Source organism: Pantherophis guttatus, chromosome 5 (assembly GCF_059756535.1).
Source record: "Pantherophis guttatus breed Tessera chromosome 5, ASM5975653v1, whole genome shotgun sequence".
NCBI lineage: Eukaryota > Metazoa > Chordata > Lepidosauria > Squamata > Colubridae > Pantherophis > Pantherophis guttatus.
In genome coordinates, this window is record NC_142067.1 from 131379916 (window position 1) to 131406953 (window position 27038).

The following is a 27038-nucleotide window of genomic DNA, read 5'->3' on the forward strand; positions in this document are numbered from 1 at the left end:
AGAAGATTTAGATCAGGGGATCTTCCCTATGGTGGAAGGCAGAAGGACGTCTCCCAATGCCTCCTGTACGCGTAGCACCCGTCAGCCTCTTCATTAAGCAAAGGCGCATAGAAACATGCTGGCATCTCAGATGGCAGAACCTGAGATTGTGAGAACATGATCAGCCTGGTTCAGGAGGCTGGAATATGCCGATTGACCCAGGGACTTGGGCAATGATCCGTAATGTGCAGAAAGGGAAGCCGAAATCACGTACCTGCTAATAGGCTTAGCCTTATTGTACCGATGATACTGGACTTCTGTCCATGCCCAGGATAGAAGGAGCATGGTGAGTCTGCATTATAGGAATCAGAGATACTTTCATGAAACCATCTACCTTCCTTTAGAACCACAAGGGGCACCAGCGGTGGCATCTAGGAAGTGTCTGGCCAGTGAACATTTGGGTGATGACCCCAGCCCTTACATTGATAGTGTAATCCGTTTGAAAGGTTTTATGGGTCGAGGGACATTTTTTAAAAAGTTTGCAACATTTGGGAAAACAAACACCTTAGGCCAGACTGTAAATTATATCTAATTTTGGGTCATTGGCAGTATTTCCAGAAATAAGTTTCACTGAATTCGGTGGAGTTTCCTTCTAGGTAAATGTCTGTAGGATTATAACCAAAAGTGTTTTGCAAATGAATCAGTTCTCAGATCCCTCTTTGATGAAGAGGGATTGCTCTGTTCTCTTTGTGTGCTTCCCATATCAAGAATCCTTTTTCAATTCAATCTGATTCTTGCTGTGGCAAACTGTAAATTTCACACTAACGTATCTAGTTCTGCCTCCAGATCACACTGAGAGGCATAAGACAACCTTCCTTCCTTCCTTCCTTCCTTCCTTCCTTCCTTCCTTCCTTCCTTCCTTCCTTCCTTCCATCCATGTCTGCAGAGCAGGAGGAAGAAAAGCCACCGGAACCATCACTTTCAACCAAAGTTTGATTCATGATTGTAATTAATTAGAAGCTGTGGTGCTGCAGTTTTTCCAGATCCAATTCCTGCCTTGTCCTAATTCCTCTCTGGCTTCTGAAAACAGTTGTGCTTACACACACACACACACACACACACACACATACACACACCCCTCTTTTTTGTAGGAGTCACCCATTAATGCGAAGGTGTGCTCCTCTTCTGCCCTGGCAAAGATCCCTGGTTGTCCGGAGGAGCTACTCTTGAGCTTCTGTGTTCACTTAGCTACCCATCACAAGCACAATTAGGGCCCTTCTAATTCCTAGGGCAGTTTAGAGTACAAGAAGCAGAAGTGTGCCTTATTGAGGGCACCCTTAACATGTAGAATTATAGCCCTGAATATATAAACCAGAGATGAAGAGACTCTTATCAATAATGGAGGTGTTTTCCCAACTGACCGGATACCTGTATACCTTAAATAGCTTGGTGTCCTGAAGAGTGCCGCATATGTACCAACCACATGCATAGAGCATTTCTCTGGCACAAAGGCAGAAGCGTTGTTCTGAGCTGTCTTCTTTAGGGTGATGGCAAACAGCCCTGCGGTGTTGTCTTTTTCCAGAGGATGGGGCCAGCGATCTCACCTATCTCCCCCCCTCCCCAAACTACAAAAGGGTTATTTATTCTCTGTACACTTGATCCAGATTGACCTTTCTGTTGATCTCTCTGATTCCCTCGCATTCCCAAAAGAGAAGAGGCAGGAAACATGGCTCCCCCACCCCTCCCGCATTAGCCTGCAGCCGGGCTTCCAACTCCTCTTCACCTCCAGCCATCACGGTGGTTGCATTTATCTGAAGAACAACGAGAGCAGCTCTTCCTGCCAACGAAGCTGTGCAAACAGTCCGGGAAGAAAGAGAACCCAACCCGGCCTCTTTCTGCCATCATCCCAATCACCACCACGAGATGCTCAGTTTTTAATCCTCTTTCTTTCCAAAAGTTCCGCCATCAAAATGGTTTGCCAAATAGAAGCAATTTCGCTTCCATTGCAGCATAATTACCGATCACTCAGGTGAATTTGCCCGTTACATATACTAACTCTTCATTCTAATGGTTTGATTAAACTCATTTTTCCACCAGAAAGGTACATAAATAAGTGAACTGTTGAGCAAATTAAGAACACTTAACAGCATTGCATCTGAAAAGTAGTTATACTGATTAAATTTTCTGTCCTTGAGGATTTTCAGGAAATTACTTTTGATCGTCAATAACACAATTAAGTAAACTACACACACATTAGCATGAATAATTGATAAGAAATTATGTATTACCACGAAGCACTGATTTAATAATTCATGGTGCGACACTCTAGTGACTGTGCAAAACTGGAGGCCATCACAAAGTCTGTCTGATGGAGCTGCAAAAGCTGCCTGGCAGATTCGCTGTATAATAATATGAAATACTCCGCATGATGGATTTTCTGTTGCTTTAATAAAAAAAAAATACAGTCAGAAAAAAAAAGGACTCCAAAGAGAATTCTGAATTATTTGTAAGTCTGTTTTTCTCTTTGTTTCTCCCTGGCCTGGCTGGTTTCATATAGGTATATGCAGGTGTGTGTGTGTGTGTGTGTGTGTGTGAACAGACACAGCTGTGTACCACAGTCCTTCAGAGCTGCTCCAATGTGATCCTAAAGATCCATTGACCCAAACCACATAAATGATGGGACTCGTGCAGAATCCCGGCTGCATCCCGGTGAAGGAGAAGGTTCATAAAAAGAGGAGAAATATCAAGGGTAAATTGATTCAAGGCATATTTGAGTTTCCATGTTCTGACAAACTATTAATCTAAGAAGGCAAGTTGGAAAATCTTCACTCTGCCCAAATGAATTTCCGGCTTCGAATTGATTCACCCAGTCTTGGGCTGTTTGCTATAATTGACACTAATTCTCCAAGATTTCCGGCGGTGATTTATTTTCCATCTTTCCTCTGTGGAATCCTAGAAACATTAACCGAAGAAATCTTGTCTGGGACTAAGCTAAGCCATGTTGGTATGTTTGCATGTTTGTGGGTGTACAACAATTACTAAATTGGGAAAGGGGGCGGGGAGGCAATGGTTTAGCTGACTGCGATCAGGTTGGTCCTAGCTAAAAACAATTGCTTCCATGTACTTTTGGGCAGAAATGCACCCAAACCTCTGCACCTGTAATAAATGCCTAAAAACACACCGAACTGTCCCCAACCACCGTCTTCTGGCTGCATTGAATAAGTCTGTCCTGCGATCTCCTTCAGTTTTCCTAAGAAGAAAGATGACTAATCTATTAGTATGAAGAAGTGAGATTGCAGTGAAGGAACGCTTTTGGTTCAAGGTTTCGGCTATTGCAATCCTCTCCGCTTATCAGGATCAGACACAGGGATTTGATTTTTTTCATGTGCAGATGATGCACTCAATTTTATTTATTTATTTCTTCTGATTTCCTGATCTGAGTTCTCTCTCCCTCCCCCCCCCTCTCAGACAAATCTCCTTCTCATTAATAAATTAATAAGTCCAGGGTTCAGAAAAGTATTTGAGTTGTATTATGACTGTACTTAGTCCGTGCTAGTGCTGGAATTAGATACAATCAATGCCTGAAGTCAGAAGCTCTCAGAACTTAAATGTTCAACCTGCAGCTAGATAATAGACTGGGGAGGGAGGGAGGGGGGGGTTGCCAACGGGAGGGACTTTTTCACCTCCACCCAGAAGACGGAGCAGGACTTTGAACTCGAAGCAAGAGAGCAAAGGGGACTTTAAGGCTGGCGCGTGGACATTGTGATTCAGAGACGCTTCCTTGTGGTACCCAAAGGGCTCAAGTCAGCAGCCTGTCCAGCAGGTAATGTAACATGTAGTTTGACCCTGTGATCCCAACAGGTACGGATGGGAATTACATATTTAATTGTTGGTTCCATGCGCCTAACTTTCTTTTCTAATTAAGTTAGATTTGCTTTGTCATCTGAACTTGTTTCCCTGTTAATCCTTCTGCCTGTGAATTACTCTTTATTAAATTTCAGCATTCTCTTCCCACCAGAGACTCCCTCTCTTAAAGGCAGCTGTAGCCCAAGGATCGATTTCTCCCACCGGCCCAGCAGAGTCTTGGCTCTCTGGAGGTCCTGCCTGTAAGGCTGCAAATAAAGACGGAGCCTCGTGTTGAACAGCAGGCAGGCAGCAGCCCCAGGCCATCCGGCCCATCACTCTGCCCTCCAGAACAGAGACTCAGTTCACACCATGCTGAGCTTGGCTAACCATGGTTTAAAGAATACATCACAATTTGCTGGAGTTGCACAACATGCTGAGCCAGAGCTATCCTGTTTCAGAGATCCCACTAAATTAAGCAAACCAGATTTTGGGTTAATGCTCTGTGTAAATTTAGTTTATATTATATATAATATAACATTAAATTGTAATTGCAGGTGATAATAAGGATTTATCAATGGCACTATCGTATCTTCACCTTACTCTGTTTTCCCACCTTTAATTTGTTCTACTACACATCTCTGCGAGTTTAGAAATTCTTTAAGTCTCTAACATAACATAACTGGCTGGAATATGGGGAAGATACAGAATAGCACAGATGCTGGCTAACTTAGAACAAATGGACTTTTATTAAATAACTAAAATGGATTTGAAACAGGTTCATTTATTCCTATAAATTATCTGTATCCACTCAGTTACTAGACTATCCAGGCCCTAAAATTATTCCTAATCTTGATTGTTTGAAAGGAGGTTTCAAATATATAGTGGCAATCATATAGCTTTATCTGAATTGCTTTTTAGCTAGGTTTGACCAAGGATATGCTAATTTACTAAAATTATTTTTAATAATTTTAAATGAAATGAAATTTAAAGGAATGCTTGCCTTCTATAGAAGACCTGTATATTGCAAAGGTCAGAAGGAGGGCTGAGAAGAGATTTGCAGACCCTTCACATCCTGGACATAAACGGTTTCAACTCCTCCCCTCAGGTTGGCGCTATAGGACCACTGCATGCCAAGACAAGTATACAGAGGGGCAGGTTTCTTCCCTTGAGCCACCGCTCTGCTGGTTTCTAGCCTTAAACTCTACTACACCGACTCAGAAAATGGGAGATAATTTGAAAGCATGCAAACGCGAGTAGATAAATAGGTACCCCTTCGGTGAGAAGGTAACAGTGCTCTGTGCGCCTTTGGCATAGAGCCATGCTGGTCACGTGACCACAGAAATGGCCTTTGGATAACGCAGGCTTCCTTGGCCAAGAAATGGAGATGAGCACCAGGCCCTGGGGTCGGACAGGAGAATCCTTCAGCCCCACCCCTGGCTCCTTCAGGAAGAATAACGAACTGAATGCAGGGACAGACAGTGGTGGTGGCAACGTCCTGCCATATGGGGTCACCGTCTCTGTCTTCTTCCTTCTCTGCTTCTGGGTTGTCAGCCAGATGCAGGGAAATATATTACCTGCATCAGTTCTACATCTTCAGTTTAAAGTCTATTTTGCCCTGTTTCCATAAGCGACAAAACTCTTAAAAATAAAATATGCTTTAATAATATTTTTAAAAAGTAGTAGCCATATTGGGCACGAGAAATAAAAATCCAAATTCCATGGAGTCAATACTTTTATTTGGCTTATTGAAGTGTTATAAAATTTGCAAGCTTTTGAAATCCAAGAGCTTTTCACCAGGCAAGATTAGTCAAGAAAAAAGGCAGACAACTGAATGTAGTGTTGCTCCATTTGTGAGAAGACCTGACTGAGCTGTCTGTAGGCTCCCCTCTCTCCCATTGGAGCCTACCATGCCTTTGAGATCAGCTGTGCCCTTTTGAAACTTTGCGTGGTGACTGAAAAAAATGGCTTAAAATAAGACACATGTGCACACACGGAGCTTTCTCAATGTAATGTTTCCTAACAGCTAATAGATATTCCAAATAATGATCGAGAGCTTTGCTTTGTTGGGGACCAGATTCCTGGGGTGTTCTTCTTTCAAACAACAGAAGGAAAAGAGCAGTTTTTATAGTGTTGCTCCTCCCTTGCTCCCAAGCTCCTGAACGGCAGCATGCAACTAGTAAGATTCAAACTTATTTCACTCCGAGAAACCTCTTTGGAGAATGCTAACTATTTCAGTTAGGTGTAGAAGCAAACTGAGATAATAGTATTGGATATCTTGATTTTGTTACTTGAGGAATCTCATATAGGAAATAAAGGCTTGCATAGTTACAAACAAGACTTTCAGTGGGACAGTCAACACTACAAAAACCGCTATTTTTTTTCAATTCAACTTTTCTGTTGTTTAAAGGCAAAACATCCCAGAAATGTGGCCAGCAATTAACGGAAGCTCTGAGTGGTTATAATGTGGAGCACATCACAAGAGCTGACTTCAGTCATGAGCCCCCGCTCCCCCACCCCCATACCCAAAGGGACATTGCAGTCCATTCTAGCCTCTTGGAAACCAGTTTTCCTGATCCGGGTGTAGGAAGGAGAGCAAACGGAGAGATGTGGTAGAAGTTCAACAGAGAGTCCTGTTTCCTGAGATGTATCTTATCTCCATCTTTGGGGGGAAATTAGGCTGGTTAATTATATAAGGAATTTAAACAAGGACACGTGGAGGAGGGAAGAGATCAATATTCTCCAGTCTTCTTTCCATCTTGCTAGTTTACTCCTGGCAGAAAACTAACAGTTGCAAAATCTTTAGAGATTTGGGGAAGAAGAGGATTCTTTGGAGGGGGGTGGGTGGGAACTTAAGGTCCAGTTCACAAGATGGCAATGTGAAGTGAGCAATTCTATAATTTTCCTGTGCCCGTATGTATGTGAGTTTACATAAAGTCTATATTAAAGTGACATAGTAGAATTTGTGGGTTTTATTTGCATAAAGTCTATTTGAAGGTGATACGATACAAGCTGTGGATTTCCTGTCTTAAAACAGCCAGAAACCTCACAACTGATTTTTGCAAATGGCCACCGGAAGGCTAGTAAGGGGCCCCATGGCTACCTGTAGCCCACTTCTGCTCTTCTTTCTTAATTTTCAGCTTCATCAGCAGAGGCTGACCATCTAGCGTCCTCCTAGAGTTTTAGATCACAACCTATCAGATGGCAGGCAAATCATGGCCACTCAGAGGGAGGGTACACAGAGGTTAGCTAGATCTATTTCTTTGCCTGGTCTTTCTTTTTTTTTTTTTAGCAGTTTCGCAAATATATATATATATATATATATAAACCTTTTTAAGGTCTTTCAAAAACTCTGGCTGAAATCCTAACCAACACTTTAAGGTTAGGCAACGTTTTGACAAGCTCTCTACCTTGTCATCTTCCGGCCTTTATTATCAGTTTAGAAGCTGTGGGTCCTGCTTCATTATACTAGCTGCAGCCTGAATGTGTGCCTAGACCGTTAACACACATTCAGGCTGCAGCTAGTATAATGAAGCAGGACCCACAGCTTCTAAACTGATAATAAAGGCCGGAAGATGACAAGGTAGAGAGCTTGTCGAAACGTTGCCTAACCTTAAAGTGTTGGTTAGGATTTCAGCCAGAGTTTTTGAAAGACCTGTTTCTGGGCGTTTTTTTTCTTCTGGCAGCCAGCAGACCCTTTGCTGCTCCCAATGGGCAGCAAAGGGTCTGCTGGCAGCTATATATGTGTGTGTGTGTGTGTGTGTGTGTGTGTGTGTGTATGTATATATTTACAGTATGTAGGTCTTTGGTTATTCGGGTTTTCTCCCGCATAAAATTGGAGGTGTCTTGGCAACGTTTCGATAAAGTCTCATTCGTCATCTTCAGGCTGGTGTTTTCGGCTTCGTGCTTCTAAGAGCAATGTGTATGATCGCAGCTGTTTCTTCTTTTTAACTGCCAGTGGGGGTGTGAACTGATTGGGTGGGAGCTTGGCTGTGTTCTGATTGGGTGGAGGTGTGTTCTGATTGGTTGGGGGCTTGGCTGTGCTCTGATTGGATGGGGGGTTGGCAGAAAACAAATATTTACAATATATATATATATATATATATATATATATATATATATATATATATATATATATATATATATATGCTAGCTTTTCTTCACCACTGTGTTGCCATCATAATAAGCAATGGAAAACAGAAATGTGAAATGTGGACATATTTCATTTCAAATACATTAACCAAATATAATTCAATCACTCAGTTTCAAAACCTGATGTTATATTCCAATTCTTCTTCAAATCATATAAAACCTGATGTCTGAATTCAGAATTATGCTTTTGATCATGAATAACTGAGCCGTGAGGTATGACTTCAGATCGCTCCAACCCAGTCCTTAGGTAGTCAGTATTTTTGTGTTGTACATCAAATGTACAGAAAGGTCATTAACAGATTAGAATTGTTCAGAGTAAACAAAAAAGTGAATTTGCATTAATATGTTTTCTTATTCTACATTTGATCTTAGCAAAAAGGTCGAGAAGTGATATTATTTTGTTATAATTGCTGTGCAAGTGGAAATCCTCATCATTTGTGCTTTCAGGTATGCACAGTAATTCTTCTAAAATAAGAGCAAACACCAAAGATTCTCACAATATGCCTTCAACCGCAAACTCTTCGGCTGAACCCATCGAAATGTTCTCTGTAGTAGCAGAGTTGCTCATATCCTTTTCAAAGTTTGAGGGGGATCCATCGACATTTTGGCTATGAATATCAAGCAGAGCTGAATCTGGGCAGGGTGGACCATCTAAAGATCCTGGAGAGGCGGCCCCTGGTTGCTCATCTGAAACCAATCCCGAGGCCTTCGTAAATGTTTCAGAAAGCTGACCTGATGACGGGAGGGCCGGAACAGAAGCCACTCTGGGTGGGAGTGTGCTGGGACCCCAGGCACAAGGCGAAAAGGACATTTCTGAAGTGGGTGTTTGAGACAAGTTCCTTTTGGAGGAAGGAACTGACACTTGGATATATCTATCACTTTCTGGGTCATAAAACATCTTTAACCGAAGAGGTAAATCTACAATAAAGTACTCTCCTGAATCTGGATCCTGGAGCAGCTTCCGCTGAGTGGCAGGCAAAGAGGGGGTGGGGCTTACGGAGAGCAGAGGTTGATGCTTTATCAGATCACGCTTTGGGGCAGTCAAGGGAGAATCAGGGCAGGCAAGAGACTGCAGAGATTGGACTGGTGTCAGGGATGAAGCATCTTCATTCTGGGCTAGAGTTTCATCCTGAAGCTTTTTCTGTTGAGCTTCCATTTTTTTCCTCCTACTTGCCAGCTTCTTTGCCCTCCGTAATGCCTTTTCTGTCTTGGGTGGCACCGTTGGGGGTTTGGCTGTTGTCCTTCCCATTTGAGTCACCAGCTGGAGTCTTTCATTCATTCCCAAAGGACTGTCAGTATCTCCAGGGAGCTGACCCGTTTGTTCTAGTTCAAGTGTGGGTGTTGTGGAAGGTTTATTTAGACTTCCTGTTGCTTTGTGTAGTGGATAATTTGCTGCTTTTTCAGTCTGCAGTATGTTGACGTTTGCAGTTGTATCTGACAATGGACCAGTGGAAGCTGATGGCACCACAGTATCTGACTTTGGGCTTTGGAGGGCAGAACCTGCTGAATTACTCAACGGAGATGATGTATATCCGAAGGCATCACTGGAAACGGGAGAACAAGCATGATTCTCTGCTACTATGGGGGACTTTCCATCTTGGCTTATTATTTTTTTAATGCAAGGACCACCTCTTTGTCTAGTTAAGGCACGGTTCTTCGTATAACGTATCCTTTCTCTTATAGGGGACCTTTCCTCACTTTGTCTTGGCTCACTTTCAAAGTCTAGATTTGGCTGAATGGCAGAACTGGACCTCAATTTTCTAATTCTGATCTTCTCTTTGGAAATAGCTAATTTCTCAGGGCTTTTAAATTCTTTCTCTGGTAACGCTGATAAACAATCAGTTTCTTTAGACTCTGCCATAATAGGAAAACGATCTAATCCTTCACTAAAGCTATAATTTGTTGTCAGACTACTTTTGTCAGCCACTTGAGAGCCCCTGTTCCCCTGGAGAGACCGCCACCCATCCTCCTCGGCATTCTTGGGATCCTCTTGGGCAATTGGAGTGGCTTCTTCACAGGACAAAGACCTGAGCAGAGGCAGCTTGATTGCCTTAGTCACAGGGGGTGACTTAAACGTGTTGTCTTTAAGCATGAACAAAGTGGGCTTCAACACACTTGATAAAGTTGGGGTGAGGGGCTCTCCTGGCCTGCTTTCAGCTTCGCGGTCTGTGCTTTTCCAGCCGTCTTTTTCCTTCTCTTCCAACACCAACTCTTGCAGGACATTCACCTTTTCATTCTTCTCCTTGTCAGTTTCATCCATAGCAGAGTCACAGTTTCTAAGAAGGTGGCCGTGCAAATCTTTTTCCTTGGCTTTCTCTTTCTCTTTCTCTTTGCTACTTTGCTCTTCTCTTCCATCCATGTCGTTTTTCCTTCTCTGGCTCTCCTGGAGACAGGCTTTCTGGAAAAGCTGCATTAGGGAACAGGGTGTCTCATGAAACGTTGGTTGGTCTGCCGTGGTAACAAAAGATTGCTCAGAAGAACTGGGGCTTCTTTTGTCCTTGTGGTCATTTCCAGCTGAGGAACAGGTCTGACTTCCACGGTTGCTTGCGTTTTCTTCAGCTAAAGGATAAAAGAGATTTCTAGAAGCTTCATCGGCATCTTGACCCAAAGTGACTTTTTTATATTTATGTTCCTGCACGACCTCTTGCTGTACGGCTGCCACATCTGTCAGGTGAGGTTTGGGTGAAGGAGCAGGTTGAGTTTTACTGTGTTCATGCATGGAAACCATCTCAACGTCCTCTGTGTATACGGAATCACTTTGCTGCAAATGATTCTTACTTTGGTACTTTAAAATACCTGCCCTTGACTTAGATAAGCTCAACAAGACATCATCGCTGATAAAATTCTCATTTAAACTGGTGAAATTGTCCTTTTCCTGAATGTAGTCCATTTGTTCAAATATATTAACTTTATGAGTACCACCAAGTATTTTTTTATTGCTTTCATCCAATACATTGGTTGCCATAACAGTTGCTTTCAGATGAACCTGGGGGTCTTTCATCTTGCTTTTGTCTTCCAGGGCTCTCAGGAGAGGAGAGGGGCTGTAAGTGCTTTTCACACGTTTTCGGATGTCCTTCAAGTTAAATAGTAAACGTGGCGCTTTAGACTTGTAATCATTCTGAGAATAGAAGGCCCTCTCCTCAGGTTCCTTGGTTGCTCCAGCTTCCAGTATGAACGGCGTCACCACTAGAAGCCGGTTTCCTGGTGGTCCTTCATTCTTAGGCTTCAGGGGTGGGACCGGAGTTAGAAGGGCCGAGATGCTGAAGGAAGGATCAGACAAGATCACTGGTGACTCGGGTGCAGCTGTTTCGACCAAAGGGGCAACCTCGGGGGATTTTCTGTACGTGGAATCTTTTATTTCTAACACTTCGGCTGCTCTGACTTCTGCCAGTTTCATTCTACTAAGAGTAGTCTTTTGTTTCCTCCAGGGTGGTGGGCCACCATTTCCTACCCTAAGTGCAAATTCTGGCTTGGTGGTTTTCTCTGCTAGTTCAGTAATGTGGGGCATCAATATTTCCTCTGTATCAGTGTGGTGGAATGCTGCTTCTGGAGGGACAGAGATTTGAGGGAAAGGTGACGGGGGGACTGGTGCCTTGGACACTGGAACTGAAGGGGACATTCTTGGTGGGAAAAGCGTGCTAGATGTTGGGGAGGTTGCAGAAGAACCCTCGTACACAGGTGCAAGTCCCTGGGGTAACAGCTGTTGGGCAACTGTACATTTTGCATCAGCCAGTGAAGGAAAATATACCTCCGCCAGAGGCCCCGAAGAGAGGGAGGCTTTGAAGAGAGACTTTGGCGAGGAGTCATCGGAGAAGCTTTCTTCTAGCATGAAGGCACCTATTGGTTTCGGCTGAGAAATGCAAGACTTCTTAAAGAAAGGTGTTTCCTCAAAGTAACCGAGGCTGCCATCTGTGGGCATTGTCTCTCCCATTTCAATTATTTTTTTAAGGTGTGCATTCCATGACTCAAAAGCACTGTTTTCACTGTGGAGAAAGCTACTTTTTCTGGCTACTTCTTTTGCTTTCCCACTTCTGGTTTTCACCGTCTTGTTAGAGATGCTGAACTTGGGTGTATTCGAAATGTTTGGCTGAGAAGGGTGAGAGGCAGGCAGGCTTTGATAGACCAGATCTATTTTGCTATGTCCTTTGCGCTTATCGCTTGGATTTGCTTTACTTGGACATGGGTCGGGAAGTTCAGAGATCTCCTTCTGGATGTTTAAAATTCTTTTGTCACTCCAGAAAGCCATATTGTCTCCGCATATTAATGGACATTCTGTCAAACTATTGTTGACTGGCTGCCTGGCTATCAGTAGTGAGACCTGATCGTCAACCTTATCAAAGGTCTTTATCAAAGAAGACACTTTCGAGATATGTGTACAGTTGTGCAGATCAGACAGTGGCAAATCCAAGTTTCTTCTTATGCTGGGGTTGACTATAGAATACTTTTTATCTTCGTGAGTTTTGGAGTGAGTAGAAACTTTGGAAAGTAGGAATGTTGCGTGCTCCTTGTGTGAGAGTTGCCTGTGGACGTTGGTGTTTTGCCTGAGGGCGTAATTCCAGGGGCCATGAAGGAATTTGCTAGAGAACTGATGGGAGAGGTTGGGTGGCCCCACAACAGGGTCTACATCTGCGTAAGGTGTTTGAAGCTCAGCCACGCACAGACTTTTGAAAGCTCGGTCGGTGAGGCTGCACACTTCTCTGTCGGTCTCGTCGAGCAGACTCCCAATGCTGGAGGCGTCACTCTGACCGTCCGCTTGTTTCTTATTCCCCTGCATGGTCCAGAGGAGTCATTAATGAAATGGGTGGCTGACTTTTGGAACTACTGTTTCTCCAGCATTGTTCACAACTTGGGGTTAACTTTTCTTTGATAATCTGCAATGTTATATTCATTTCTCATAAGGAAGCACAGTCTGCAAATTGAACATATATAAGTTTACATTATTGTATTATAATACAATTCAATCCAATCGCACATAAACCTTTTCTGTTTAATTTCCCATTGATCCCCAATTTAACCTGATATTTTAGAATTACTTGGTATTGAAATATTTATACATGATATATACTTAAAATAGTTTTGAACTAGAATAACCCCCAGAAACATAATTAAGAGAGAAATCAAGAGTTTTTAAAAACGGTGCTTAAACTTTCATAATTCTCCCCCCTTTCTTTCTCCAGAAATTCTTTTTTAAAAGCCAATTTTTCTTTTCTCCTCTGAAAACCTGAGTTGCATTATTAGTCTACTTGGTTTAGAAGCTCTTTCTCATTTAGTTCAGCCATGGGGAGAACCCACAGGTGAAATTCAGGTGGTTCTCACCGGTTCGCCTGGTGAGTATATTGCTTAAGCAGTTCGGCGAACCGGTTAAAAATAAAGTGCAAGAGAGATTTTTTTTCCCTTTCTCTCCCTTCAGTTAATAGCTCCACTTAACAGTTGCAGCTGGAATGCAGCCAATGCATACTGAATCAAGTCAATAAACAACAGAAACTGACAGGACTAGGGCAGGGAAACCCATCAATCACCCATCAATTAACCTCTTCCCTTCAGGAAGAAGGACAAGCTTACAAACATTTTCATGATAAAGAGTATTAAGTAACACTTCTGTGATCAGCTGATACTCCCTGGAGTTTCCCAAGACCTTTTATAGCTGCTGCAGTGTTGGCTACTTCTTGTTTCTTCCAGGGGGAAAAGGTACAGGAGGGGACAATGATGCAGCTTGATCGTACAGCCCCTGAATCTAATGCATGTGTGGTCCAGCCAGCTGTATGGCTTCTGCTGTGAAGCACCCAGTTTAGAACATAGAGAACATAGAATAATAGAGTTGGAAGGGTTAAGGGCTTTTAGCAGCACCCCCAGGCTTTCAATTAGCCTGAGCAGCTGCTCTTAGTTTCCCTCTCGGCTGCTGTGTTTGCTTTGGGGCTGAGTTTTTTTAAAAGGGGGAATGTCTGTTTTAAGTTTTCTCATTGTTTTAGTGGTTCCTGGCACTGTCCTTTTGGGGTGTACTTCCCTCACTCTTTTTGAAAGCCTCTAGTGTGACAAGCTATTCCATTGGTTGATTGGTCTCACCCTTAGGAAATTTCTCCTTAGTCCTAGGTTGCTTCTCTCTTTGGTTAATTTCCATCCGTTGCTTTTTCTTGTGCCTTTTGCTGCTTTGGAAAAATGAGTCCCTCATTTTTGTAGGAGCCCCTCAAATTCCCTGACAGAACAATTAATCAGTGGAACAACTTGCCTCCAGAAGTTGTAAATACTCCAACACTGGAAGTTTTAAAGAAGGGATTGGATAATCATTTGTCTGAAGTGATGTAGGGTTTCCTGCCTAAGCAGGGGGTTGGACTAGAAGACCTCCAAGGTCCTTTCCAAATATTCTATTCTATTCTAAATATTGGAACAGTGCTATTTTATTGTGCTATTTTAGTGTGAGTTGGACTAAGAAGAAATTTCCTAAGGGTGAGACCAATCACGTTGGCCACGCCCACCCAGTCACATGACCCATTTCCCACAGAAAACACGGGAGCCAGAAAACCTTGGTAGGTACCTTGGCTGGAGGGGTCATGTGATTGGGTGGGAGTGACATTGAATTGGTCATGCCCAGCCACTCACATGATCACCAAGCCACGCCCACAAAACCGGAAGAGAAAATTTTTGAATTTCACCACTAGGAGAACCGCAGCGGGGGTGCAGAGCCCCGGATGGCCTTTGCGGGTTTCTATTTATACGTTTATGCTACGGATTCTGTAACAGGAACCGTGTCATGACTCAACAGTGGGGATGCCATGTCTCCTTTGAATGTCTAATTGCCCCCTGGATGCTTGGCCTCTTTTTTTTGGAAATAATTATTTATGATTGACATGCTACGTGTATAATAGAAACCTCCGTTCACGAGTCTGTGTAGTTTTGCACCTGAATTCGTTTTTCTTGCATAAAGTGTTCTGTCTTTAATTGTGTATTCTGAATAAGGTGTGGTGGTAAGATAAAGTTGCTGGGACTTGCTAGGAGTTGGGCTCTAATTTAGGAAGTTCGTCCAGGTGAATGGAATGGAACGATCTTGAGTGATTGCCTGGGGCAAGTTTGACACTGTACTTCCTGAAGGAGTGGACAGGACACTGAAGTCTGCTTGGTGCCACCCCGCCCCTCCTAGCTGGTGGAGGCCAATCTACTGTTGGGTCCAACTAGCTTGACCTGCTTGGCTAAGAGAAGGAGGTGATACCACTAGCCTGGATGGAGACAGTGTTGCCTCCTGCCCCAAAAGACTTCACTGCACTTCATTTCATTTTAGTTTTTACAGTGGCACACAAACACATCCTTTTAGTGGCTCTTAAAACTTGGCTCTTTCCTGCAGACATTGGGCTGGAGTGCATGTGTGAAATGACTGGTCTGTTGTTAGTTTTCCAGATGCTTGTTTATTTGTATTATCTATCACATTGATTAAAAAGGAATCATGTGGGAGATGCAAAGAGAATAAAACTTCATGTTTTCTGCAATGTCCTAAAAGTTATTACATATATGAATTTGCCTGAGATATCAGGCTTAATATTTTTGAAATCTACATTCTTTGGAACTAGGTACCTACCCTGGGTATGCTGGACAACCGGAAGGGGTTCTCGGGGCCCTTCCTCTTGCCCTTCAACACAGGAGAAATAAAATTATGGCCCTCAGTTCCTCAGTGGATCGAAGACCTGATGTTACTTTGACTTACAAATTAGTTGGTTACAGAGGTAGATTATATATAGATGATTATGGTTACTATAAATATGGCCATCCTTTATTGAAATTGTAACACCAAAATTATATTCATGCATAAGAAGTCACTACATGCATAATTTTTATAACTTATTTCTCTTGCTTTCCTTTCTCTTTCCTTTTGTTATTCCTTTTCCTTTGTTCTGTTTTATAAAGGCAAAACAAACAAACAAAAAAAGCCACCACACCAACATGGGATGCATCGCAAATCTCCATTATCTCCTTTAATATTTAATTTGGTGCTAGAACCCCCGGAGTGTTTAATAAGATGAACGGGTGATGCCCAGGAAAAGCCCAGTCCAGCCTGAACTGGAATACAAATGGTCCCCAAATTCATGTGATACTTGGGTGCTTCTTAAAGGGATTATAAAAACATTATATTTGTTGAAATTGTATAATTATATGGGAAATATGCGAGGTATACAAAAATCAAACATTATGCTGATTGGCAATAAGGTTCCTAAAGAGGTGAATTTTGTGTTTGTTCAAAATCTATTAAATAGTGATTATAATTCCTATGAATTATAATTTTAGAAGATAGAAACAATTTAAACTATATTGAGCAGATGAAAGGAGACACCAAGAGATAGATGAAGATGCACCTATGCTTGTAGGAAAGGAAATATTAAAATATATGTCTGTCTCTGTCTCGATTTTATTTCTTAATCACATTTATATAGTCACCTATCTCACAAAAAGTGATCCTGAGTGATTTTAATAAAGACAAATACCTATAAATCATTATAAAAATATTTTCAGAACCTTACCGGCTTGGTTCCACTTAAATGTTTTTAGCTGACTGGCAAATTAATGATTATTTTCTAATGGAAAGAGGAAAGGCAAGGATTTCTCCTTTCTGGCTAGCTTTGGTTTCAACTCCAGCAAGGATAGAAATGCTGACTGGGAGTTGAAATCCACAAGTCTTCAGGTTGCCCTGGTTCAAGCACCCCACCCCCCTCCCTCCCACCCCACCCCCACCCCGGCCTAAGCAGTTACTGTCTTCAAGAGGACGAGTTTTACAGACCAGGCGGTCAGTTCAGCCTTTCACTGGATTGCAAGACAATGGAAAATGCAGACAGAAATAAAGGTGAACAAAAATGGCTGTTGTCAACTTCAATATTGTATAGGCTCCCTTTGTGTGACATTTGTCTTTATTAGGAATAATCAATAATTTCTGTTCTATTAATTTTTGCAATTATCATTTCCGTCCACATTCCATTCATCTCATTCTCATCCTTCCCCATTAGTTTCATGTGTCCTCTTCCTATTGAACTTGTTTCCCATTATTTCAAAATACTCATTTTTAAAATTTTTAATTTTTTATATTTTATTTTTAAATATATTTTTTAACTTTACTTCAAACTCAAATTTCTCAACTTTACTTCGCATTTGTCAATTGTGACTAAGGGTGAAGTACATGTTGTGTTATTTAGTCTAAATAACTGCTAAAATTCCTAATTATGCCACAAATTAGTCTTGAGCAACTTGAAGATATGTGGACTTCAGCTCTCAGAATTCTTCAGTGACCATGGCTAAGGAATTCTGGGAGTTTAAGTCCACACATCCTCCGGTTGCCCAGATTGAGAACCGCTGGTCCAAGAACTTACATTTACTGGATTCCTCTCCTCCTCCTAGGACTTAGTCGTGTTTTTGTTTACTTTCATATGTTGATATACACTTACTAAAACTTCAGTACCTGCATTAAATCCTGATGTAATTTTTCTAATTCTAAACTAATAACATCTTGTTTCTCCCTATTTTCATTTCTTTTTGTTTTAAGCAGAGATTGTTTAATTGTTAATTGGTTTATTAAACCAGTTAAATCAGTATTGTTTTTTATCTGTTATTAATTATACATATGTGTTTACTAACCACTGTTCTTTTACTTATATCATTCCTTTTATCAATCTGTTTATACCTTCTTTTTCCCGTCACTTGAAGGAGCTCGCTGCCATTCTAACACTTTTCAGTGGTTTTCATATTTCTTGCAATAATATAGCACATTTACAAGGATTGAATACGCTATTGAAATAATCTATCATTACCATTTCCTGTCTGTTTTTATTTCCTTAATCAGGTTAATTAAAAGTTGGTGATAGATCTAGTGCATAAAGTGATAGCATTGCTGTAACAAGAGAATAATCTGTAATTGTTACTTATAAAACATTTTTATTGGATACTGCAGAGAATGTTTCACAAGAAATGACTTTTCTTGCTACAGGAAATGGGGTGGGAATGTGAATGCTTACGTATGCCTCCTGTTTCTACATTTCACTCTGAATTTAAAAGGATTGCCAAGATGACGTTTTCATTTCTTTTCTCTGAGTTGTATCTCCTCTTAACTACAGAAGAGAAAGTAGGTTGGGTTGAGAGAGAAGTGAACTTTTATTCAGGGAGGAGACTTGATTCTTCCGGCCCTTAAGGAGTCTGACTAAGAATATACATACATCCCTTAATGTATTTACTTAAAAGCATTTCAAACATTGTTTTTAAAAACAATAGCCTGCATTTCTGTTTATTCCAACTTTGAAGGTAGCTTGTAACTATAAAAATGCAGAGTATTAAAAAACCCCAAAATTAATGCAGTTAAATGAATCATTAAAATAGTCAGCAATTAAAAGCTTGGCCTAAAAATATTGACAAATTCTGGATAAGTAGGAGTGAACCTTCCTCCCCAGGGGGAGCAGGTTCCTATAGTTGAGAGTGAGGTGGGACAAGGCCCTTCTCCGTGACAGTTAAGCTTCAGACGATGAGCATCTTGAGAGCAGGCTCTCCTGATGATCTAACCAGGGAGGTTCATAGTGAGAGAGGCTTTCCCACAAATGAGCAGCTCCTGAGCCCTTTAGGGGACAATGCCAGCATCTTAAATTGGCCAGGTAAAAGTTGGTACCTAATGCCAATCTTTCGTTGCAGGCCTTCTATGATTCCTGTTCCTTGTTCCGTTCAGGAGCATTTGCACTTTTTGCCCTGCCTTGTACTTGATGTCCCGCTGTGGGGACCCATTTATATAAAGGCACGGGTGCAGACACCTTCGAACCCAGTGCCAAGAGGGGATCCAGGAAGACTCCCAAAGTTCTGGAGTCTTTCTAGGCAAATGCAGCCCCATTCAGAAAAAACTTCACCTCAGACCCAAAGTGCAGTGACCTCAGACTTGATTTAATTTGACTTGTATTCCATGAATTATCTCTCCTTACTGAGATCGGAAAATATTTAAAGGTATTGATGGTATCTTTAGAGTTGGGCAGCAGGGAGCAGCAGAGCTCAATGTCCTAAGCATACATTGATGACTTCATACACCAAATTCTGAATTATCTGCCTCGGCAGTTCCTGGCTGTGTTATGGAGCACAGACAATGACCTGGACATTGAACAGTGGACCTCTGGCACCACCTCCTGGGGAAGTCCCAACAGAAAGGGCCAGACCTCCCGCAAAAGAAGGACTCAGCCTGGAAAGATGAGAGGGCACTGAAAGCTGCTGAGAGGTTGAGAAGACCCATCTGTTTTCCCCTGGGAGTCATCCACCAAACAATCACTTTATCCTGAACAAAACCTTGCTTGAAATTGGCCCAGAGACATCCAGATGTACCTGGACCTAGGAGGCCACCCCTTTCTCAGTCAGTTTACTCCAAAACACTTAATACTAGTTTTTAATTAGAACGAACCTCCAATTATATGCATAGCACATTTACACATGAAATATTGTATACGGTGGCCACCCCTGAAAAAGGGTATAATAGAACAGGGAAAGTTGCAGCAGAAGCCTGAGAAAATGATCAGGGGCCCCAATAGTTTCCCCAGGAGAAAAGGATACCCCTTTAGCTTGGACCAAAGGCACCTGGCTGGGGATGTGACTGAGGGGGTATAAAATCAGGTATGGCAAAGATGAAGGAAATAGGGAAATAAAACCAGGGCCAGGAGCCGTTCCGGTGATGCAGAACTGGGAAGAGAATTTGAACAGATTGGAGGTTGGGGGGGAGGGGGGAGCTACTTCTCTGGCTTTGTAGCCAATGTCCTTTGAGACTTTCTGAGCAGTTTGTCTAATCTGCTTTGGGACCTTGCTTGAAGGATCATTCTGACACCTAGGATGCCATGACTTTGATCTCGAAATTCTTTGCAACAAAAGAATGTAATAGTTATCTGGCATAGAACATAAGATTGCTGCGTATTTCCCCCCTTATTACTAATCAGAATAGACTGAATGAAATGTCCTGTACTCTTTATTTGTACGCCTGGATGTTTTGTTGGAAACAGCAAATATGTGCTGGATGGGAATCATGCCTAATTCCTGGTTTTTGGTCAAGGCCAAAGCTGGTGGTAGGAAAGTTTAACAGGGAAAACTGCTAAAATTAATTTCTATACTTGAAAATTAATCTTGCCCACCATGAATTGCTCTGTGCATTTGCTTTGCCATCTGTTTGAAAATGATCCCTGCAGTGAAGGGTTCCTTCCTCGCTTGCCTGCCTAGGAGAAGATCATAGATCAACTTAGCATATTGTTGGGAGAACCCGCCAGTTACCTACAAACTGAGAACTTACAGTTTCCTAGGCAATGTTATGTTTGTACCCAGGTGGTTCTTACCTGTTGTGTTAACAGACCCTGTGGAAGTTTTGATCTTCTTGTATTCTGATTGCCCCTTTGAGGCTCACCAGTAAGGATGAGTGGAAATTATTTGGGGGAAAAGCTTTTCCAAGCTACATATTTCATTATGTTCTGTAGATCCTTTCAGTCTGCAACTGAATAAACAAAGAAAAGAAATAGATGAAGTTGTAGGAAATAAGGCTTGTTATTAAACCTACCTTCATTCTTCTTCTCATCCTGCTTTGATTGCCAGCAACCCTCGTCTGTTTTCTTAAATTGTGAATGTGTCTGAGCTTCTTTTTAAAGCCAGAGATCCTCAAAGGATGCCAATTTTACATAAAAGTCCCATCAACTCCCTGAAGCTGTTTTGCAAAGCAACATGGACACTCCAGGAAGCCACAGAGGATGTTGCCGCGTCTCTTGCTCTGGCCTGCATTGGTCCCTCAGCCTCCATAAGTGGTTGCAAAAGCCAGAGCTTCCTATCCATCCACAGAGTTCCCTTCTTAAACGCCCTTCTGAGCCTGGCAAAGGTTGGGAAAGGGCCATGTGGGAAGGTGTCGTGTTGGAGCTACGGATTGCTGAGTTGAGAACTAGGCCCAGAGGGACAAGAGACTGGAGACCACCTGCATGCAATTGTGTCTCCTGGGAGTCTTATCAATTGCCCTGTAATTCATTCATTCTTTTTTAAAGGATCTCTCCCTTTTTTTAAAAAAAAGAGGAGGAGGAAGAAGAGGGAGGGAAGAAGGAAGGAGGAGAAATAATAGAAAAGAAACCAGGGACCCAGAAGAGTTAGTCTGTGTTTTTAGGAGGTTTTTCATTTCCAGACTAGTAAAAGGTGAATTGGAAACCACAGAGACATCAGGAGTGAGAAGTTCATGGTGTCCGCCAGGCATCCCCCTGCAAAAGCTCCCTGCCCAGGGCTTGCCCCATGCTCCAAACAGCAGCCCCACCCCCAGGTCCCTCTCAGTCATGGCCATAGACCAGCTCAGAGGCACAACATACAGGCCCTCAGCACCAATCACATCTGCACGGGTAAAAGAAATGACCCTCCAGGGGCTGCTGATCAGGTTGCAGAGCTCTTTCAGTTTTGGGAAAGTTTGAGGGTGCTCCTTGTAGGCTTGGATGGCTGGGCGGAGATTTTAGAGGTGGGGACCAGGCTAGGCAGGTCTGGGCTGGGTTAGGCAAATCTGATTGTGGGCCCCCTGTGAAAACTAGATCTGCTCCTGCAGGCCCCGTGTCTGTTCTGCCACGAGAGGACAACATGCAGGACTCCCGTTTCACAGGAGATGGAGACACCCACTGTAGCTACTAGATGTTGGGGGGGGGCGGGGATATTATAGCTGTCCATCTCTGGGGTAGGAAAGGTGAAGGATCAGGGTATCGACGCCTCATTCTTCATTATGCAGCCTCCTTTTCCTGGCTAAGGGATTTTCAGCCAGAAAGCCTCCCGCTGCTTCACCTTCTTTCCAGATCTCTCACTGATTGGTTGCGGTGGACTCTGCTTCTACAGAAATCATAAAAGAAACTCATATGACTGTATAAACAGAGAAACAGGTAAACGTTGTGGTCTGACCTCTTGGCCTGTCTTCATCCTGCATTTTTGTTTCTGATGCTTCTTGCATCAGACTTGCACGGGGGACCCATCCACAAGTCACTTTTCTTGATCATAGCTCATGCACGCATGCATGCAGTTGGTGCAGGAATAATTGCTAGCAATGGTTGCTGTGGGAAATGACCTTATTAATTCGGGTGGTGCTTTAGACCCCAGAACCTTTCGCTAAATTCACTAAAGCAGTCCAGCTCTTCTCAGGCTTCTGCATGTCAAAAATACTGATCTAAGGGGGAAAAAATCTTACTGAAAGTCTATACAGGTGGGTCAACATTCTTTGCCTCTTGATCACGTGGAAGTTGGAGGCAAATGGCTGGAATGGAAATAAGAGAGCATCCTGGTTGAATTTACAATTTGGAGCATGAGTGATGGAGTTGGGGCCATTTGCCCCAGGGCTGTGGAAGAGGCTCCTGGATGGATCCTGTTTCTAAACTGCATGTAATAAGACACGGTGTGTGATGGCTGACCATTTTAAAGCTTAGCAGGGCTTAAAAATACACAAGAGGATACATAAAAGCCAGATTGTCTCATCCACAACACTGGAGAAAAAGAAGCACAGATGTTCTCCGGAACAATTGTCACAAAGTCAGCTCTTTGGCCAATCAGCAGCTTGGCCAATCACGTTCTCTGTCTCTCCAAATTCCCTCAATGGAGTGGTTGTTGGGGGGGGGGGAAGTATTGAGGTCCTGAAGGACAGGCAGAATATAAATCTAACAAATAAATCAATACAATATTGGTAAACATCCCCAAAAGAGACATTGTCATCTCACTTCGGTGAACACAAATGTCCTTCTCAAAACTTTCAAGTTCTTCTTGTTATCTCTGAGTTGAATTAAAGTTTTCTTTCTAGATAAACTCACAGTACTGAAAATATTATACATATGATTTGGAAATGTGTCTCCATTAAAGTTTCTTTTTGGAGAATTGTGTGCCAAATCTTAATTGTTGTCACTGGGAGGTTCAGGTTGGATCTCTCTTTCATGAGCTCCTTGTCCTGCCCTCTCAGGTGCTTTGGAGAAGAGGTTGACTCCCTCTTTTCTGTAATAGCCCCTCAAGTATTGGAAAGCTGCTCTCATGTCCCCCCTAAGCCTTCTCTTCCCAGTTCCCTTAACCGGGCATTGTTCAATTAGCCTCCAGGCCCTTTATCATCTTTGGATTCTTCTCTGCACTTTTTCCCAAGATCTCGGCATCGTTTTGACCACTCAAGCATCTTGCCCTCTCGAGGTTCATGGAACATTCAAGCCCCAACCACTCTGACTATTTTCCAAGAGGAGTTTTCAGCAGATGTAATTGGGATGAAGACCACTTCCCACCCCCCACCTCTTTTTCTTTCTGCTCTCTGTTCCCCAGTGTAGACTTTCCATGGCGATCTAAGCTGTCCGCTCATATTCACTTTAGACTTTGGCCTCCAGCACTTTAGACATCTGCCAGCCAGTTTCCCTGCCCAAACTTACTCAATGAACCAGTGACCTGTGAGCTTGACAAGCTGACAGAGGCTACCCTGCAGCAAAGGAGGCTGGGAGTGTGGGAAAACTGGAAATCCCAATCTGGCACCAAGGTCTCAAAGGGGAGTTTGGCACAAGAGAAACCAACCCACCAGAAAATTCTGGAATTCCACCAACTCCAGAAGACCTGACCTCAAAGCCACACCAAAGCTCCTGTGGGAAAGGCTTAGGGTTAAGTCAACCTTTCTGACCTAATCAGGTGGTGATCCATCCATGGCAGAGAATCAGTTCTGGTCCTTCAACAGAGGTTCGTCAGTTAAAAGACCAGTTGCAGAGAATAATAGCCGGAAGACATGGTTGTCTTCCGTGACCGCCATGGCAGCTCTAGGGAGACTGGACCCAGTATGACTCTGAACCCCATCTCTGAAACCAGTTCCACCAGTTCAGGCAATGAAACTGCTGGATATAGCACAGAGTATAGTAAGCCCCCAGATCTGTCTAGTGATGGGTGGAATCTCACCAAGGACAGGGAGGTCTCTCGTCCCCTTCTCATCTCTGCTCCTGAATGCCTAAAATCTATCATGTCTTCTGTGTTCCAGTTCTTGCATTAACTATATTTGCGTACACATCTGAAATGTTTGCCTTTCATATCCTTCAGGTGCAGAAGTTTCTTTGGAACCAGCTGTTTGAGAAAAAGTGAAACAATTTGCACCTGGTTCTTCCACACCCAATCTAATCACTGTGACATTTATGTTTTTCTAACACATTTTTCAATAAAAATGGAAAATGCTGACTAGCAAAATATGACAAATCTTGCTAATCGAAACAGGGGACTTGAAAACTTAGCCAAATGCTTAGCCATTTGGGGTATATTCACTTGGTGAACACATGAAACGGGGTTGATGGAAGTTATGCTTCGTGTGCTATAATTATTTTTCTTAACACCTGATATACCCTGGATATAGAGTAGAAGGTCAGTCTGTAGCACCTTGGCGAGGCTGCTGGCAATGACACGGCTGGGACAGGGACCTGGGGATCTCTCAGTGACAACTTAAATCTACTGTGGGCACAGCACTCCCCATCCAGGAGGTGGGTGCTGCATTGTGTAGACATCTTGGCTAGGGTTGCGGCTGGGTAAAAATAAATCTCCACTTCACTTGACCCTTAAACTCTGACCACTGTCACTCCTTTTAGGTAAATAGCCTAGAAACACACTCGAGAGCTCTGACTTATGAACGACCCAAGGCAGAACGTAGGTTGGGGTGGTGTGTGTGTGTGTATGTGTGTATGTGTGTGTGTGTGTGTGTGTGTGTGTGTGTGTGTGTGTAGATCTGGCCCACAGATTGTACACAGTGGAACTTCTATGCCAGAAAATTTAATACTTTGAAAACAAATCAATGTGTAGTTCCTGGATGTTACACTGCCTTTTCTCTGCTGCATTTCTATCGTTGACTCTCACCCTTAAAGATGAAATAAATTCCTTTTGGGAAATTGGGGGCTATTTACTCCCTGCCTCCTTATTCAGGGCTGGGGGTTGAGAGGAAGAAAACCATCCTAACCCGCCACCCACCCACCCGCATCCTGATGGGAGAGAGCACTTGGCTCAGCACCTTGCCTGCCCTTCCTTTCTCAGCCCCTCCCTTTTTCTTTCCAGTCACGGGACCTGAAGTAGAGCAAATTTAAAGAGATTGAAAGAATTCCCGCGGTCCTGCTCTGCCTGCTTTCCCTAACTTATTACATGCAAAATAACTGTGTCCCACAAGCCAATGCTCCTCCGTGGGCCTGATGGCCAACATCTAAGCTTATGCCCAGCAGTGTTTTCTGGTCAGGGGAAACGAGAATAACGGCAGACGTAGCGGGGTTTGCGGTGGCATGTTGCACAATACAACAGCAGTTCACAAGCATCAAATTTCCTTTTTCTCCACGTAGTTGGTAGAAGGGTCACTTCATATTTTGTGCATTTTTGAGCAAAAATGGTTTTCTGGAGGCCTGCGGGGTGAAGGCACCAACCATGGCCCACTCTTCAAGGTCCCAGAATAAACAAAAAGAGTCCCTTACTGCCTTCAAAAGAAACTCCACAAGGAACACGCAAGGGAGAGAAGGGCAAAGCACAGTGGGGGCAGCAGCAGCTCTGCTCTCCTTGAGAAGCCAGGATTGCAGCCTTCACCTGCCATTGCACAGCTCTGGGCTGCGTTTTCCCTTCTCAAGCCTGGTTCACATTTCCCTCCCGCTGGCCATAAAGTTCTTTTTGTGTGGCGGCCTCCATGTGATGGGAAGTTACAAGATATCCAACATTTACTTGGATTCCATTTCCTTTTAACCTGAATTCAGTCAGACTCCTGATTAAGCGAGTGCAGCAATGGCTCAGCCTTCCAGAATATGTCTTCATTTACAAAGATTCAAGTTACAGCTGGTCATGCAAGTGTCCAACTGGACAGGGGAGGGGGGGGTCGTAGCTGGTATGATTGGCATTCAAATACCCCACCCTAGAGCAACAAGAATCTTTCTTTCTTTTTTGAGAGAGAGAGAGAGAGAGAGAGAGAGAGAGAGAGAGAGTGGAAAGTAGGAGTGGTTGGTTAGAAAGCAAGAGGGGCCTGAGGGTCAGGGACCCTTTTCTGCAGATCTGTCGGGGAGCAGCAATTCAACCTTCCTGAACCTGCGTGCAGTTTGCAAGTGGTATCAGCATCGCTCACAGTGGCACCCTTTGCTTCCCATCCCGCTGGGCCCATGGACCACCTCGTCCGTGGCAACTTTCAGAAGCACGGCTTCCCCGGCCAGCACTCCAGGGAGTTCAAGTCTGCGTGTCTCCAAAATACCAAGGCTGGCAGGCAAACGCTGTCCCAGACAAAAGAGCCGGTTTTTTATGTCCCGAACAAGGAGGAGGGAAACGGCTCTTCTGGCCTTCCCGCACTCTCCCACCCACCCACCCAGACGCCCCCAAGGATGGCGGAGAGGGGAGCACAAGAGCCTGGCTGGAGTGGGAAAAGTGGCGATGGCGGCGGCGGAGCAGAAGGGCAGTCAAAAGGCTGCGGGCTCTGGGTGAGGCAGGGAAGGGAAGGGAAGGGAAGGGGCCAAAGCGCCAGACAGGACAGGTGGCACCCGGGGACTCCCTCAGCCCAGAAAACACCACAGCCACTCCCCTCCAGCCAGGAGGCCATTGGGGGGGCTGGCCTTCCCCTTCCCTTCGGATTAACAGGGTGAGTGAGGCCCACACCGCTGGTTCCTGCCTGAGCAGAGGGTTGGACTAGAAGACCTCCAAGGTCCCTTCCAACTCTGTTATTCTGTGAAACTGGCTCTGTGCCGCTTGGAGAGAAGGAGAAGGTTAGGGGGGGGAGTCGGCAGAGGCACCTGGAGAATGGGCGTCCCCACCTTTCTGGCTGTGGGATTTCTGGCTTCCTTCTGGGGGAAGGTTGGAAAGCTCGGGGACCAGACTAGATGACCTCCAAGGTCCCTTTGAGGCAGGGGTGAAATCCAGCAGGTTCTGACAGGTTCTGGAGAACCAATAGCGGAAATTTTGAGTAGTTTGGAGAACAGGTGGGAATGGAGTTTTTGCAATATCCTTCTCCCAGGAGTAGGGAGGGAACAGGGATTTTGCAGTACCTTTCCCCTGTAGTGGGGTGGGAATGGAGATTTTATTTATTTATTATTTATTAATTCAATTTGTATGCCGCCCCTCTCTGAAGACTCAGGGCGGCT

At 43.6% G+C, this 27038-nt stretch overlaps 1 protein-coding gene across 2 annotated transcripts in view; it reads right to left on the bottom strand.

Moving 5' to 3' along the window:
• Nucleotides 1-8025: 8025 nt before the first annotated feature.
• Nucleotides 8026-27038, bottom strand: part of C5H10orf71 (chromosome 5 C10orf71 homolog) — a 32969-nt gene continuing 13956 nt past the window's right edge. Inside the window, exons 2-4 of one of the 2 annotated variants that reach the window (XM_034415704.3) lie at nucleotides 20289-20443; nucleotides 17961-18053; nucleotides 8026-12883 (exon numbers count right to left, since the gene is read on the bottom strand). In XM_034415704.3, the coding sequence (XP_034271595.3) occupies nucleotides 8468-12748 (4281 nt within the window). In that variant the 5' untranslated portion in view covers nucleotides 12749-12883; nucleotides 17961-18053; nucleotides 20289-20443 and the 3' untranslated portion in view covers nucleotides 8026-8467. The remainder of the gene's footprint in view (nucleotides 12884-17960; nucleotides 18054-20288; nucleotides 20444-27038) is intronic. The other variant, XM_034415690.3, reaches the window with a different exon arrangement.